This window comes from Mustela putorius, unplaced genomic scaffold, assembly GCF_011764305.1.
Source record: "Mustela putorius furo isolate JIRA1106 unplaced genomic scaffold, ASM1176430v1.1 tig00003836_pilon_pilon_pilon, whole genome shotgun sequence".
Classification (NCBI taxonomy): Eukaryota; Metazoa; Chordata; class Mammalia; order Carnivora; family Mustelidae; genus Mustela; species Mustela putorius.
The window spans coordinates 5,417,545-5,435,205 of record NW_025421989.1 but is presented as its reverse complement, the minus strand read 5'-3'; the positions used below and the strand labels follow the sequence as shown (position 1 = coordinate 5,435,205).

At 47.1% G+C, this 17,661-nt stretch overlaps 1 protein-coding gene across 1 annotated transcript in view; it reads left to right on the top strand.

Annotated features, from left to right (window-relative positions):
* The window catches only part of ANOS1 (anosmin 1), a 176,289-nt gene that overhangs the window by 104,164 nt on the left and 54,464 nt on the right, over positions 1-17,661 (top strand). Inside the window, exon 4 of the mRNA XM_045089275.1 lies at positions 11,388-11,610. Coding sequence (XP_044945210.1) covers positions 11,388-11,610 — 223 coding nt within the window. The remainder of the gene's footprint in view (positions 1-11,387; positions 11,611-17,661) is intronic.

Below are 17,661 nucleotides of genomic sequence, written 5' to 3'. Positions count from 1 at the left end.
AAGGCAAGGTTAACATTTTTGAATTCTGTGATAGGTCAGTGAGGTAGAGGCTGAAGAGGAGTTTTGTCCTGATGAGGTGACTAGAAGCAGATCAGAGGGTTTCCGTGGAGGAGTCGTCAGCAACGTCTCCAACTCTTGGTTGTCAGATAGAAAGTACGGGGAGAAATGCAGACCCAATACACACAACTGTTTGTGTACGTTTAGGTTCCTTCACCAAGATCACGTGTGTGGGAGAAGGGGAGAGAAGGGGCTGTGGCCAGGGGCTCACCGTCTGAGGACATGAGTTGTGAGTACCTTTCCTTTGGGAAGACTTGACTCCATTTGTGTGCTCGGGGAAATGAGTCCTGTGAGGCATGTGAAGTTAGAGAGTGGGTCAGCGTGGGTCAGAAGCCCAGAGTTCTGGAGTGTGAAAGCAGGGATGAGTCACAGGGACACCCACTGCCCCTGCAAAAGCCTAGTCCAGCATCCAGGATGGCCCAGACCCCACTGTGCGCACAGATCACTTGGGTGTGGTTTAGACGTGCACATTCTGACTCAGTGGGCGTGTGCTGTAGGCCCCCAGAGCCTGCATTTCTCATGGACAGTGCTGAGTCTGCAGGCCCAGGGGCTGCCCTGTACAGCAAGAACATGGATCTCCCTCTATGGTGTTGGGGCTCCCTGCCAAGCGCTCACTTACACTTGCCTGCGAATTCTGTGACGTCTTTTGTGTTTTCTTCTGTGATATTCCGTACAGAGAAAAGATGCAGTCATTGGTAAGGACTGAAAATAAACAGATGAGGATGGTGTGTAGAGGAAAAGGCCCCACGGTCCTAATCACTCAAATTGCAGAACTTTACTTGTGGGTTTGTCTCCATCCGTTCATGAAAGGTATTTGACTAGGTATAGAATTCTAGGTTGACTTTTTTTTTTTTAATTAGTAGTTTAAAAAATCTCTCTTCATTTTCTTGTCTTGTATGTTTTCAGAAAAATCTCTTGACATTCTCATTTTCTTGTTGTGTATAAAATGTCCTTGTATTTCCTGGTCTGCTTTGAAGATTTTCTTGCTGTATTTGGTTTTAAGCAGTAAGATGATGGAGTTGTGACTGGGTAGTCTTTCTACTTCTTGGGCTTGGGGGGGGATGCTTCTAATTTTAATTGGGCTTATAGTTTTAATAAATTTTTTTACATATCAGCCAATGCTTTCTTTCTTTCTTTCTTTCTTTCTTTCTTTCTTTCTTTCCTTTCAGAAAGACTGTGCATGAGTGGGTTGGGGGTGAGAGTCGGGGAGAGGGAGAGAGTGCATCTCAAGCAGACTCCATACCCAGCACAGAGCCCAACATGGGGGTCAATCTCATGACCCTGAGAACATGACCTGAGCTGAAATCAAGAGTTGGCTGCTTAACTGACTGAGCCAGCCAGGTGGCCCTGTATATGAGCCAATATTTTTTTCTATCCCATTCTCTGTATCCCCTCCTTCTGGGACTCTAGTTATACATGATAGACTTTGTATTATGACCTGGGTCACTGAGTGTTCTGATTGTGTTTTTTCTTCATTCCCTACCCCCTGCTTTATTTTGCTAATTTTCACCACTGTGTCTTCAAGTTCCCTTCTTTGCAGAGTGCCTGACATTCTTAAGATGCTCTTGGTCATAGTTTTCATTTCTTCGTGTTTACTTCTGGAAGTTCCGTGCAGGTCTTTCTGTGTCTTTCTCCCACATTCCTGGGCAGACAGAGCACATTTATAATGAGTTTTAAAATGTCCGTTTCTGCTAACTCTGTCACCTCTATCATTTCTGGTTTTGTTTCTTTATATTTCCTTTTTCTCTTTTACCTTTTGGACTTGCAACTGGTCTCTGAAGGGAGAGGATGTGGTCTTGTGGGACTGAGCCCATCCTTGTGGGATCTGAAGCTGTTTGCGGGTAGATGGTGTCAGAACTGAGCTGAATTGTAGGACACGCAGCTTGTGTGTGGAACCACCATACCAGCATTGAAATTGGGGACATAGAACTTTTCAGTGTGTAAGAGGGTAAAGTGTGTATCTTTTCTAAAGTATGGTTCTACTTGTACCTTGAATGGGTGTGATGGTTTTGCACCTTTGGCCAGTGTTTGCAAAACTCTTTGAGATGGAAGACTTTTAGAAGCTTAAAAACATAATAAAAGAATAAACAGCTACATTTCACAAGTTCAGAATTTGTTCCCCTTTTTCTTCTTCTTCTTTTTAATTTTAAGGAGGCTCCATGTCCAACATGGAGCTTGAACTCATGACCCTGAGATCAGGGGTCACATGCTCTACCAACAGAGCCAGCTACATGCCCCTAGAATTCATTCCTCTTTGTGAGTAATTAGGGATATGGGGATTTTAGGCAATTAACCTGTACTGTTTCCCATTGTTTTTTTTTTTTTGTAGGATTTATAGAACTATGTTTAAAAATTCTGATACTCATGTTAATGGCTAACACTGATTTTAACTTTATGATGTTCCACAATCTTGCTAATTTTTTGCATACTTAATACTTAGTGTAATAGTACACAATAGTCATAATTATCCCCCTTTTGTATTTGGAGATACTGAGACTTGTAAAATTAGATTTGCCTCCAAATCCTATGGCTCTTGCCTACTGATGTATTTGGTATTCTCTCCTTCTAGAATATTCCTCTGTCCTTCACATCATATTCTGTATTCACATCATTCTAAATATTGATGACTTACCTTTTTTTTTTTAAAGATTTATTTATTTATTTATTTGACACAGAGAGAGAGAGAGAGATCACAAGTAGGCAGAGAGGCAGACAAAGAAAGAGGGAGTAACAGGCTCCCTGCGGAGTAGAGAACCCAAGGCGGGGCTCGATCCCAAGACGCCGAGATCACAACTTCTCTTTTTTAAGAGCTTTCTCTTTGTCTAATCCTTTTTAAGAGGGTTATTTACCGTTTTTTTAAATTGCAGGATGGTTGACACAGTGTGACATTAGTTTTGGGAGTATCCATAGTGACTCAGGTTCTGTGCACTCTGTGCTGTGCCCCCGTCTGTCAGCACACAATAATTTTAGAGTGCCACGGGCTGTCTTCCCTACGCTGCATCTTTTACCCTCGTGACTGTTCATTCCCTTGGGCTAATCCTCTGTTGGCCTCCTGTACTTTCACGACTTGCTGTGTCTGCCTTATTTTACTACACATTAAACTCCTTGACGACTTACCTGCTTGCTGCTGACCGTAGAAGCGGTAAGCAGAGCAGAGCACAATTTCCACACGTTCTTTTGCTCGCCATCCACGCCTACCTCCTAGGACGGCAGTTTGGCTTATGAATTAGTATATACATCCTGTCACGGGGTGATTGCTTCGTAGGCGTGCCTGGTCATTCCAGGTAACAACATACAGGCCGAAGGGAAGAGAAGGACATGAGAGTTTAACTGGAGGGCCCTCGCTGTCCCTGGCTCTCGAGGAGTTTTTGAATTTCTGGAATCACATATGTGCCTAGGGATCGTCCAAAGATCTTCCAGCGAGATTTCAGAGTGTTGCTCCCAGTGGAAAAACTGACCATGGATCTCTCCATACAAGGTGGCACCTTTGCCTTCCAAACAAATAGAAAAGCAGGCCAACGAAGAGGAGGTTGAAATCAGTGTAAGTAAAGATGACTGTCATCTGTCATCTGTCAAAAGGGACACGTCCTCATTGGAAGAGACTTGCCTAATACGCATGTTTCTGATTTTCTTCTATTTTATATTATTCATGGCTAAGGTGTATAATTTGCCCCAGAACTAAATGGATTGTAATCCCATCTAATAAATTAGTGTGTATAATTGAGTTTCCAGGCAAATCATAATTGCATTTACAAGAACAAATTTGAAACATTTGAATGGAGAATGCTTTTTTCCTATTTCATGCATACTTAGTATTTAAATTCTTTCTTTGAAAGATGCAACTGGCAGTTTTGGTTGTTTTTTTTTAAACACTATGTTTTTGGGGTGCCTGGGTGGCTCAGTACGTTAGAGCCTCTGCCTTCGGCTCAGGACGTGATCCCAGGGTCCTGGGGTCGAGCCCCACATTAGGCTCTCTGCTCAGCAGGGAGCCTGCTTCCTCTTCTCTCTCTCTGCCTGCCTCTCTGCCTACTTGCGATCTCTGTCTGTCAAATAAATAAATAAAAATCTTTTTAAAAAAACACTGTGTTTTTACTATTTTGTAGAAATGATATATGCACATTGAAAACTTCATATAAACACCGGGGAATTTTAAGACCAAACCGTGACTCCAAATTCTGCCATCCAGAAGAGCCATGCTTACCTGGGCAGAAAAGTTACCGTAGGAAACCTAAGACTGCTCTCTTTACAAATTCCTGATTAAAACGTTGGCCTTTGGCCAGCATGTGGGAACTGAGGTCTGGGGAGGGTTCGCATCATCCCCTAACCGACAAGAGGTGCTCCCTGGTCTTAAACTGTCAACTCAGCAATGTGGTTTATAATGGGCACCAGTTTCCTCCTAGGAATCTGGATTTTGGCGACGTGCTAGGCAGCATGTTCCTTTGTGCCCAGCCTCAGTAAAAACTGTGGACACAGAGTCTCTCCTGAACTTGTCTGGTGACAGCATCTCTCATGTGGTGTCACAAGTCCTGCAGGAGGCATCGAGCACATCCTGTGTGATGGCCCCTGTGAGAGGACTCCCAGAAGCTCGTTCCTGGTTTGCTCCAGACTTGCCCCCGTGCATGTTTCCCTGTTCCTGACTGTGCTGTAGCAAATCCGAGCCCACAATATGACTATATGCTGAGTCCTGTGAGTCCCTTTTGTGAATTATCAGACCTGGGGGTGGTCTTGGGGACCTTGTTACGTTACGATTGAGCAGACACCCTACCTGACATTTCTACGCATGCTGTCTTTTAATGATGCTTGATGCTTAATACTATTTGAGTATAGCAGAAGAAACAGAAACCCCCACATTTCAGGGAGAAAGAGATCATGAAAAATATTATGAAATCAAAAGCATTATTTTGAAAATTCTATATTTGCCTAATTGTTGACGGATGCCCTCAAGTTTAGTTCAGTGTAAGTTACTTAGATGTTCCCCACACCACTCCTATCTACCAATTTTTCTGACATTATTTCCTAATTCTTAGTTTTATTATATCGAATACTTTTCCTGGACCACAATTCCTACTTTTTTCCATTTTCATTTTATAATTACTGGGTGATAAAATGATTGAGTCTATAACGCTAATTTCTTTATACCTGGCTTCTAAATTCGATCACATCTTGGGGCACCTGGCTGGCTTAATCAGTGCGGCGTGTGACTCTGGATCTTGGGGCTGTGAGTTCAAGCCCCATGTTGGGTGTAGAGAGGACTTAAAATCTTTTTTAAAAATTCTGATCATATCTTACTTTGCTTTTAGAAAGAATCCGTAGATACCACTTTTTTTGAAACAACTCACAACAAACTTTGCCCCCCATTACACATGAAGTCCAAATTGAATTGCGCAGACTTCTCCTCATATAAGTATAGGCATCATTTTCTTTGGGTACTGAGCATTGTAGTAACCCATATATTCTTGCCGCCTGCCTATCTTTAGAACAGCTGAATGTGGCACTGCACTGTTTAGCAAGAAAGGCCCATGGGTGCCTTATAGTCCCTGAGTTTATTCCAGTCTTTGAGACTGTTTCTGTCACATATACTTTTGAATGACAGCTGATTTTTTATATATGTAAACAGATATGATTATATATATAAACTATAGATAATATGATTTTATGTGTATAAACTATATATATATATATTTTTTTTATTTTACTTATTGTTATAGAGCTATTTCTGTATTGGCTCCAGACATTAATAAATTTTGTAAAGAGAAATTGATTTGGAGGAAACCATATTTTCTCTATCGGAATCCACCTGCTGTTTCTACCTGATTGTCTGAAAAGTTCTATTTTCGTCCTTGAAGTTCAGTAACACAAGCTATATTTCAGTGTTGCTTGTTTTTCAGTATTCCTGGATAAGATTTCTGTCCTTTTGATTTACATATATATCATTTACACGTGTGTGTGTGTGTGTATGGGAAATACATAGAATATATACATTTATGTGTGTGTGTATATATCAATCATCCAGATGATTTCCATATATTATGTATTTAAGAACCTATCTGCAGTGCGTTCCCTCTCTTCGTGGGTATTTCAAGAGTTACAGGCTCCCGGTGCTGCTCGTAGGAATGCAAGTGGACAGCGGCTGGCTTAGCCGTCTCCCTAGTTCACCCTGAGATATGGTGTGGTCTTCAGAAAGCCATCGGTGGTCATCGTGGCTCACATACGTCCTTGTCTTGTGATTTGGGATAAATAATAATCTCCCCAAGCTTCTGTTTCATCATTTGTAAGACGGAAGTAATAATGATTATGGGGGTTGAGGGGCGTCCGTGAGCTGAGCCAGCAGACGACGCACAGGAGGGATTCTCTGTGCGAGGCTGCCTTTGCTTTTTAGCTGGAGCAGGAAAACCCACTCAAGGCCCTGGCTTTCAGCAAAGGCTGTGACATTTGATGCATGATATGGTTCTGTTGAATTGAATTAAATACCGAGGGCAATGTTCTTTCCATACCTGAGGCCTCATATATATATGGTTTCTAACATAGGAAGATGACTTACGAACTTCCTGTTTTTATGTTCTTCATTCCATGGTCGCGGCATGAGTTATTTCGTTGTATGGTCTTTGCATTTTATACCACACAAACAAAACAAAGATAATAATGTCTTTTCACTAACACGTCCGGGAACTATTAACCTACTCTTTGTTGTTAGGATTTGACTTTCTGTCTGTCATTTGCCAGGCATGTTGAGATTAGCATGTTGCCCACATACGGCCCTAAGAAAGACAGTTTAGTCTTTAATCAAGGAGATGGGGTGTAGGAGAGATTTATAAGAATCAATTAATATGTAACAGTCCACAAACTATGAAGTTTTCCACCTAATCCCCTCCCCTGAGTGTTTTCATTTACTTCATACTCTGCTTTATCCAACCCTTCTTTGGAAGCATGTTGACATCCACAAGATACCAAAGACTCTAGAAAAATGCAGGATCCTGGAAGGGCAGTGATTCTTATGAGTAATTTTATAGAGGCGTTGTAGGTACCTTAATTTTACAATGAATAGTTTGCCTCAACGGCTGGATATATTTTTATAAAGAAGTAGTACAACATTTTGCATCTGCTCTCATTCACCATGTTGCTGATGGCCATCCTAGTCCTCGTGATTTGGATTACTCGCCCGTTTCCTATTTTTCACATCCCTCTTGCCAGGTCTACCAATAATTAACTCGGAATATCACAAGACATAGAAGGTGCTTACTGGTCAGAAGTGTCTTCACTGATACCGAATGACCTTTGTTCCCCAGGACTTAAACTGGCCATTAGTAGAGCAATTGACACATTGTCTTTACATCTAGAGTATTAATACCCACACATCATTTTTCCTGACTTGCACTCATCTCGGTCCTGATTCTGTTCAACGAGAACATTCCCAGTAAGCTACGCTCGAAGGCATTGTGAGAGACCTGCGTAGGGAAACCACACATTCTCCAGTTTATGTCAGACCATTAATGGTTTTTCAGCCTTATCCAAGATACCGATCCAAGGTAACGGATAGAGAGCCTCCAGATTTGCCTTCCACCGACATAAACAGCAGAACAGGCGTGCCGGTTTCCGTGCTGACTGGGCAGCAGCGCGCTGGAAACGTGTGGATGGTCACTGCAGAGGAAGCAGGCCAGCTTTCCGTCTGTGGATCTTCAGACGTTTTGGTCAGAATCACAGAAGAATTTGGAAATGTTCGACAGTAAACGTGTAGCATGGGAAAAGAAAGGAGACAGCCATGACCCCAGTGCTGTGGAGCTCCCATTGTGGGCCGGCTCCGAAAAACAGAGCTCGGTCCTTTGTGCACCGCCTCATGTAATATTCATAACGCTGTCTGTGCTCTTGCAGGCTCATGGGTCAGTCTCGAAAGCTCCAGTGCAAAGATGAACTTTTTTTCTTCCCACATTTGTTTCCATGGTTCTCGAAACAATCACACACACACACACCACCACCCCCACACCCCCCCCCCCACACGTCCACATTTTCGAAGCCATCCCCAAAAGGAGGGCTGTTGAATAAACGTACACAACACCTCTCACATCCACCGGGACATCTGAACCGTCGCGCTCCTTACGACCCTCCTTGGGTTCATCGGGATCCAGTGTTTCCCATTTGGGTCGGCGGCTGTTTTTGTTTCTCATTCTGCCCCATTAGCTCCGTCAGGAAATTATTATTTTTTTATAATTATTTTGATAAACATGTAATGTGTGGTTACGTCAGTAAATTATTATTAAGGTGAGGAGACACGGTCTCTGCGTTCCGCCGCTCAGGGTTCAAGGGCGTGGCTTCGGCACACAGGTCGTTCGAGTAGCAGGGGCAGGCGGCCCCGCGCTTTGTTACCTGAATGGCGAGTCCGACCCTGCGTTCACATGGGACGCTGGAAGGGAGCTGATTTGATTATCCCATGGCACAGACTCAGTCCCGGTGACTTCCTAGTGAGCGAGCGGTCAACACTTGCCAGGTTTAATGAAATTATTTCTACTTGGAAATTTCAGCCCGTGCGGGCCAAGTAATTCTGGTAACTAAGTCCTTGCAGCACCGGGTCCCGTGTGCCTTCTGGTGGAGCAGGAGGACTGGCAAACCGCCGTCATTCCGGCTGCAGGTCCCTCACACCCTGCTTGGACTCCCAAGTTTGGGTTGGACCTACACGGACAGATTCAAAAGCGAGCAAAGGAGCGCACATCTAGCCGCTCCCAGAAAAATGAGCTGTGCAATCGACCAAGGGAGACGAGCTTTTGTGTTACCGAAGTGATGCTTTTGTGTTACCGAAGTGTTTAAAAAATTAACTGGCTACAGATGTGTGACTGAAGTGTCCGTCCTGAAACCGTGACCTTCCTTGTAAGTTGTACCTGGGAAGTTCTTAGATCGAGACCCTCTTTTGACCAAGGGTGAATAATTTATTTGATGTCCGCGATTGCGGACGTTTAAACGTTGGGGTTGCACTTTTTCTAGGTAGCGTTTTCAGTTTTTCCACCTTGTGTTAGAGTGTGCGCCCTTCCCTCGTATTTAATGGTCACACGGAGTTGGCTCCTCAGGAACATTAAACTGACACTTTCAGAAGGACCCCGTGTCTATCAGGGAGCATCCGTGTCTGGCACGGGATGCACATGTTTCTCGCTCTGATGTAGATTTTCGTTTAATTCTGTTAAAATGCACATGGTGTAGCATTTACCATCATAACTCATATACAGACTTTTAATTTTTATTTCTTAGATTTATTTACTTTAGGGAGAGAGATGGTACAGCAGCAGGGGGAGGGGCAGAGGCAGAGGCAGAGGATCTTCAAGCAGACTCCCCGCTGAGCTCAGAGTCCAACCCCGGGCTCCATCCCAGGACCCTGAGACCGGGACCTGAGCCGCAAGCAAGAGCTGGATGCTTACTCTCTGAGCCCCCCAGGCACCCCCATAGGCAGATTTGGTGCAGCATCATTTGGGGGAAGGAGGCAGGAGAAGCACAGTGGAGCATTTTGCGTTGGCGACGGGGTTAGCGGGGGCTCCCGACATAGGTCCTCGAGCTGAAGTTACCACGCTTGGGCTTTTCAAGGAGATTTCTGGTCACCATCAACATGCCAAATAGCAGCCTCTAACTAACCCTCTACCTTGAAGTGAGTCAGAGACCTTCCTTTGTCTCCTCCCTTATATCAGGGAGTTGGGCGATGGGGAGGGTTTTCCTTTCCTTTTAACCCCTTGTTAACATAGGTCTCCCACTGCGTGAGACCCTCTCTGGCTGACAGTCCCCCTGCCGGCCTCCCTGGGGATGACGTATCTGGCTGGAGGTCAGACTTCCAACGGTGAGGCGTCGCGGGCTGTGGCTGGCCGGCCTTACCAGGTGTCCCCAGATGGCAGAGAGCCGCAGTCCGCCGGCAGCAGGTGTTACCGGGCGTCACGCAGGTGTTTCCCAGGTGTGACCAGGCGCTCCCAGTCCCGAGTCCCAGGAAGTCATCGATGGGAGCAGCCGGCTGGCACGTAGCCCCGCAGTGCTCACCTTCTACCCCTGGCGTGCGCTCGCCTGTGCTACCATCTCAATTTCTTACATCCCCGATTCGGATTTGACTTCTGATCGCAAACGATGTGCCCTCCTCGAGGATAGCCTGCTCCCTGTGTGGAGAAAGCACAGGCCTTCCCTGGAGCGCCGATGCCGCTGTTTGCACTGCTTGGGGGGTCTGAGCTGTCACGGCCTCACTGGGGTCCCGGTGAGCTATCAGGGCAGGAGGAGGGGTAGGCTGAAAGTTAGGGTGATCGTGATGCCTGATGGTCAGCCACCATCCATCAGCAACAGGAGGGCCACCGTGGGAGGCCTCTGTCCTTGGGGGTGGGGCTCCTTTTAGGGACCCTCAGAAGCTCCCACGGGAATGGCAGAAAGAAGCCCTGATTGCTTCTCATGTTTGAGCGGTCACTGAATGCTGTCCTGAACCGTTTTTCCGAAGGAGAAGGCTACATTTGGTCACGGGTTCTTGCCACTCCTCGCGCTTTTTCCTTAGTGTGAGTCTCTCAAAAAATCGGGGAATCCTTGTCGTCCCGAGTGTGTGATTGATTCTGGGCGGCCCTGAAATGCCGTCGGCCAGATGCTCTCCAGAACCGGGCTGTGTCCCACACGTAACCCTGACCTACATTGTCCCACGGCGTCCCTGACCGGTAATTCCATCACGATACGAGGTCCCGGGTGCAGAGTAGAAGCCGGATATCACTAAAACCGGTTCAGGAAACGGAGGCTTAGAGCAGCTTTTGACAAGACGGCAGCCGGCGTCACTGCTGTGAGAACCGCCCCGTTTCCGGAGACACACAGCAAAGGGCTCGTGATTACCGTTGACCACACGGAACAAGTGACTCCGTAGAGAATGACAGTCCGCGTGTGCGTTCTGTAGTCCCAGAGGGGCCCTCGATGGTTCCGAGATGCTTTACGCATACGACCAGCTGTGTGAGCTCTGAGCACTCCCGTGCATGTCCCTGAGTATCTGTCCGGTGCGTACAAAATGACCACCCGCGGGCTGGATTCCTTTCCGAGATTAGCCTAAGATATTACTTCTTTAGGGAGGAAAGAAAACAAATCATTTATTTTGTTAGAAATTCCAAGGACATTTTCACCAAATAAGAATTCTCACCTTCCTTTCTGATGTCTTGGGAATCGGGCGTCCTGTGTCTTCAATAAGAGAACTTTCCTTCACGGGGCTCCGGGCTGGCTCCGTCGGGAGAACGTGTGACTCTTGATCCTGGGGCTGCACATTCGGAGCTCCACGTTGGGTGTGGAGGTTGAGTAAAAAAAAAAAATAAAATCCTTAAAAAAGAGAATTTTTCCTCTTCTGTCGTCAGCCTCTGTTCCCCAAGAAGAACTACGAATGCTTGACGAGCTGTGAGTTCCTCAAGTACGTCCTGTCGGTGAAGCAGGGGGACTGCCCGGCCCCTGAGAAGGCCAGCGGGTTCGCCGCCGCCTGCGTGGAGAGCTGCGAAGCTGACAGGGAGTGCTCCGGGGTGAAGAAATGTTGTTCGAACGGGTGTGGACACACCTGCCAGGTGCCCAAGACCCTGTACAAAGGTAAGGGGCAGAGCCCACGTGAAGGGAACGTCATTAACTCACGGGGGGCAAGCGCCGTGTGCGTGGGGAAAGGGCCAGAGATGGGGGTGTGCGTGCGTGGGGATGGGGGTCAGTCCAGAAAGGCACCATTGCAAGAGAAGAGGAACGATCAGAAAATGCCCTTTGCACCACGCAGACCATCTGCCAGTGTTAGTGGATCCGCCCGATCAGCCCCGGGGAACTCCTTCCGGGGCAGAACAGGTCAGTCTTATTCAGTGGGCCGTGTAGGAAGCAAACTTCAGTCCAGTACCGGTCCTTTGGTCCACGAAGAGTAAGTCAGGTAAGCGGCCCTGGGGACACGGGAGCAAATCGACAGAAATCCCTGGGAAGTAGAAGCACCCTGGAAAACTCATGCAAAGGCGTGGGTGTCGTGGTTTTCCTGTGGGCTCCGTGCAAGGCCAGCAGGGTCACTGCGTGGACTTTCCATACTGCGGTTGGTTAGTGTCTTGCGAGCCCAGATGGAGGAATCGCTCTCTTTCCAAGATGGGGACTCCGTCTACCCAACCATTGAGCAGACGTTAGAGTTGACGTTCCTAGGCAGTTTCCAGAGCACTTAACTCTGGTGCTAAGCGACACTTGCCTCTGCCGGTAACGGCGACCCCGTTCTTTTAAGCCAAACGGCGTCTGTTGTGCTCTGGCCCGTTTTGGGTACGCTCAGAATATCCCAGGACACAACATGTTGCTGCTTTTTGGCATCTTGTATGAAGAGTCCAATAGAATTCATCACTGGGTGCCGTTCACGGCAAGTACAAAGAGGGACTTTCTCCTCCTCTCTCTGACTCTCAGCAAACATACATGATGTCCACATACAGGTCGGTTATTTTAAACCGTGAAACCGCATGGGCGCAGCGAGGCCCGCGTTGAATCACGTGCTGGCTGGTGTCCGACGTCTGCTCTCACTGGCGCAATGCCTCCCGTCTCCCAGAACGCGCCCGTCCCTGCCCTTGCCCTCAGGCGCTCCCTTAGGAATTAGTCTCGTCTCAAACCTGGGTAGTCCGTCCAGTTTTCCTGGTTTCTGCACAAGAGCTGGGGACACCTGGCTCAAGGATGGTGTCTCCAGTTCAAAGGATCTGCCGCTTTCCCCTTCTTGCCGGGTGATGTTTCTTTAACGGATTTGAAGTTTCATCGTGTTCACGCCTCTCACTATAAACGACGTAAAATCACTTTTGCAAAACCGAGCCCCTTTTAAGTTTTCTTAAGTCTATTATTAGGAAGCCCTTTCTGTTATTACAGATCATTTAGTATGTTTAGCATTTACCATAAAAATAGGATGCTTTTAGAAGGATTGTTGAAAAGGCATTGGTAAAACCCTTAGTGTTGTAAAGAGGCAGTATAAATTAAAAGATGCTTTTTATTTAAAAGTGCTGAAGAGTCAGTATGAATTTCAGGTAAGTCGGGTTCATTAGGAATAAGGGAGATATTCTACAAAGGGCCTGCATCAATGAATAATTATTAAGAGACTTGCAATTTAAACCTCCACTTAGCTAAATAGTGATTTTTTTTTTTTTAAGCCCTGAAGTCCCTGTTCTATAGAGTAGCTCTTAACTTGGGTTCTTTGCGGAGACAGGCCGTTCATGGAGAACTGACTAGAAGTAGAACAAACAGACCTGACATTGTCCTGACGATGCCTTTTGGGTAGTGAGCCTTGCGTAATAGCACTGGTGTTTTGAAAATGCATATATATAGGTCTGCGGTGATGTCTCCCCCTTGCCCTGTGAGGCAGTCCCTGCAGGAAGGCTGGTCTCCGTGTCCGGGCGGCGTCAGACAGTGCCCCTGGTTAGGCGTGTGTGAGCCTGCGTGATGCTCACGGCCACGTCGCAGGTCACGAACCCCCGGCAGCGTCCCCTCACGGTCCTGCCCAGGACTCACACTGCGTGCTCACTCTCAGGAGAGGGCTGTGGCGGTGATGGCTCGTGTCTCTCAAGGAGAGGGTCCTTCTGGACCCAGGCCTTGGCCTTACAGGGACAAACATGCTTCCCCAGCCGGCCAGTGTGCACACACGTCCCTCTGAGCACTCTGCGGAGGACCGGCCGTCACTGACCTAGCCCGTGCCTTCCCCTGTCACTGCCCTGAGCCACCCCTGGGAGATCCGCTAGCCCTCCTCTCTCTGCTCCTGCGAAGCCTGTGCCACCTTTTTCGTTAGGAAGGAGCGCCCTGTCCCCAGTGGGGATGACTGGGTCCTACTCCCAGGCCACGAGGGCTGAGGCTGAGGTTACAAGCTGTTGCTCGGGTGATTTGGTTGTTGGGAGCAGGAATACGTGTGTCTCCGGCTCCCAGCTGGGCCCACTCTCCTCCTGCTTTCATTTTGAGCCTATCCAACAGTTCTATTGGACCCTAAATCATGGATTTGCTATAGTATAGGTCAATCAAAAGATGAATTCATGTCGACTACTTTATCCTGATAAAATCACTCACGTGTCAGTAGTTACGTAGATCAGGTACGTCCTCACCAAGGTGGCCATGCACGCAACGCTCGTTTGGGCCCAGATAAGGATCCCAACTTTTGCAATAAATTGGTATGTGCCCACCCCCATCCTGTTTTTTCTTGTATTGCCTATTGGGTTAGTTAAAATTTTTACAGAATACAGAAACACAAGCTTCGTGTTAGACCTCCTGTGTTTGTGTATGGAAGATGGCGAACGTACCTGATCTATGTCCTTGAGCTTTTTTTAAAAAAAGTATTTATTTATTTGAGAGAGAGGAGGAGGGTGGCAGGAACGGGCCGAGGGAGTGGGAGAGACAGCTCTAAGCAGACTCCACACTGAGCACAGGGCCCCACGCAGGGCTGGATCTCACGACCCTGAGATCATGACCTGAACTGACATCACACCCAACCAACTGGGCCTCTCAGATGTCCCAAACTTAGCTTTTAAAAACTAGGCCTATTTAGAAAAGACGTTCCACGGAATGCATCCTGTTGGAGCATTTAATTTGGTTTATGCTGCAACAATTGTCCATACCTGACGCCCCTAAGTGAACCGTCCTTGGTGTCCGAGTTTAAAACAAAGGAACGCAGCGCAGAGTTTTCACTTCGGACTTCAAGTAAAATCATTCGCAGCTTCCTGCAAGACGTGTGAACGGCAGCCTGGGTAAAAGCCACCCGAGCTGCCAGCTCCTGGCGACGCGGGGACTCAGCGTCATTGCGGGAAGTTTAAGAGGCTGCTTCTCCGCAGGCGTAGGACAGAGAACGATGCTTGTCTGGACGCTTGTGTTCCCTTTGACGCTCCCCCGGCCTGCTGGAGGGCTGGTTTGCAGTCAACTCTCCTCCGTCCCGAAGACGATGCATTATTTTACAGCCCAGACTTCTGTTTCTCCTGACCCCGGCCAAGGCACTTGCTTAGATAGGGTAGGGCAGGAGAGAAGCTGCACCTGTTTTCCGCAGGTGAAGACCGAGACTCATCTGTGGCTGTCTCTCATCTCTCTCTCTCCCTTCCTCCCTATACTGTGCGTAGACCAAAACGAATCCCCTATCAGTTGGTCTCCAAATGAACTGGAAAATCTGATCATGTTGTAGACATAATATTTGTGTGAATAACTTCATATTTGAAATATTGAAACTTTAGGTCTCTAGACATGAACTCATCCCACTACTCAGAAATCTGGTTTTTTGTTTTTTGTTTTTTTTTTTTAATCATTTTGCATACAGTGACCCAGTACCTTATTGGGATAGGAACACAAATCCCAGAGAACTGATGGCCTCTAGCAGAGACAGTGACTGGTGCTTAATTATTGAGTCATTGGAACGCTGTGTCTTGCTACATTTGCATAGCATTTAGACTTAGGACAAACGTTTTTTTAAAATAGATTTTATTTATCTGTTTGACACAGAGAGAGAGATCACAAGTAGGCAGAGAGGCCGACAGAGAGAGAGGAGGAAGCAGGCTCCCCGCTGAGCAGAGAGCCCGATGCAGGGCTCGATCCCAGGACCCTGAGATTATGACCTGAACCGAAGGCAGAGGCTTAACCCACTGAGTCACCCAGGTGCCCCCTGACAAACATTTTTATGGGAATAATCAGATCTCATGATTTACAACTGCTGATTCTGATCATCGACTTTTCTATCACTGTATTTTTCCAGATTTCTAAAATCACCGACTTTCACCACAGTCCTTGTGAAGGTGTAGACCATGCACCCATATTGCCACGTATTGCGGGATGTTATAGGATCCCATTTTTGACAGAACAGCGTGAATTTCAGATGACTCCTTTGTTCCAAAATAACTCCCAGAACAAAAAGTCTAGTCATTTCCATGAGAAAGAACGCACCCAGGAGCTGCACATCTGGTTATGCAACTGGGGTGCTGGGTGAGCTCCCAGCTCTGTGCAGAAGGCCTGGCAGTGGGGGCTGGGGGTCCCGGGGGCTGGGGGGGCCAAGCCCCATCTGCTCACAATTACAGCCGAGCGCTGGACTTACTTCCAATCAACGCAGCCAGCTGACCCTGATGCAAAGCAGATGGACCATTTCTCAACATGCAAATCATAAGACTGTTGCACATAATAACATGCAAATCGTAAGATTGTTGTACATAATAACTGAAGAGGTTGTTAAAGGAAGAAGTGCGAACTGACATCTCTGTGATGATGCTCATCGTGTTCCATTAAGGCTCTCGGTAGTTGAAGATGTTCAGGATTCAACCTTTGTGGTAGCAAGGGGTTCCGAGGCTCGCTCTGCTGCTGCTGAGTTCAGGGTACTTCAGCGGCACGAGCATTTCTGGGGACTGAATTTACACAAGGGGATTCTGCCCAGGAGAGCCAAGGAGAAGCGGGCACTGGAAATCTCAGAGAATGTGCTCGATGACTTTAGAGAACGGACCAGCCATCTTCTCTTTACTGTGCACAGAGAAACCCCGTGAATCACGAAGCGTTCTCCAAAGCCGTGCTCTCTCCAGATACGCCCTCAGTAGACAGCGTGTCTAGGTCCCTCCTGGAAGGCAGACGCGACACAAAGCAATCGTTTTGTTGAGATTGGTTTTTCTTCCCTCGGAGCAAACTTTGGTATCTTTTATCCTTTTTTTCTTTTTTTTTAAGATTTGATTTATTTATTTGACAGAGAAAGAGCGCGCATAAGTAGGCAGAGAGGCGGGAGAGGGAGAAGCAGGCTTTCCAGTGCAGTGAGCAGGGAGGTGGATGTGAGACTCGATCCCAGGACCCTGAGATCATAACCTGAGCTGAAGGCAGCTGCTTAACCGACTGAGCCACCCAGGTGCCCCGGTACCTGTTTTGCTCCATCTAAGTCTTTAGAGAGCTACGTCTGGATGAAAACTCGTCAGCATACGTTGAGATTTCCATCCTATTAGGAATTGTCAGGAATTGGTCTTTCTTTAAAAAAAAACTAGGAAAATTCTGACGATGCAAATAAAACTATTGATTCCATCTTGTAAACTTACAAATGGAGTTTTATCGTATTATTATTTAGTATTTGCTTTTTAAAAATGTAAGAGTAAGCGCGTACCTGTGCTAAGTGTTCTCCTGTCCCTAAGGCGAGTGCCCGCCCGCGGGGAGGGCGTGACCACTGGGGCAGAGATTGGGTCAGTGTTTCTGTACCCTCTTACTTCCGCAGATATGTTCTCGAGTACGGAGTGGGACGGTGGATTAGGCTGTAGTACTTCAGCAGACATTTCCTGAGCATGTGCTCTCGCAACATGTGCTCTCCTGGGCCACTGTGAGGCCTGGGAAGGAAGGAGACCTGTTCCTTGAGGGCTGCGACCCCGTGCTTCCTGGGGAGGACCGATACCGTCCAAGGAGCTTCTGCTGTAAGAGGCGGCTCGACGCACATTTGAGCAGTTACAGGCTAAGGTTCGAAGAGGGGGCAGGAGAATGCACAGTTGATTTCCACTGTGGGAGGTTTGGGGTACGTAGCTCTGAGCAGTGGCCGTCAGTCTGAACCTGGACGTGGTCACGTGTCCGTAGTCAGAAAGTAGGGGGAAAGCCATTTCGGACTGAAAACAGCTAGCATTAGTCAGAAGTACCTGGCATTGGGTTTCTAGAAAAGGGGGTTTAAAAGCAGGTTGT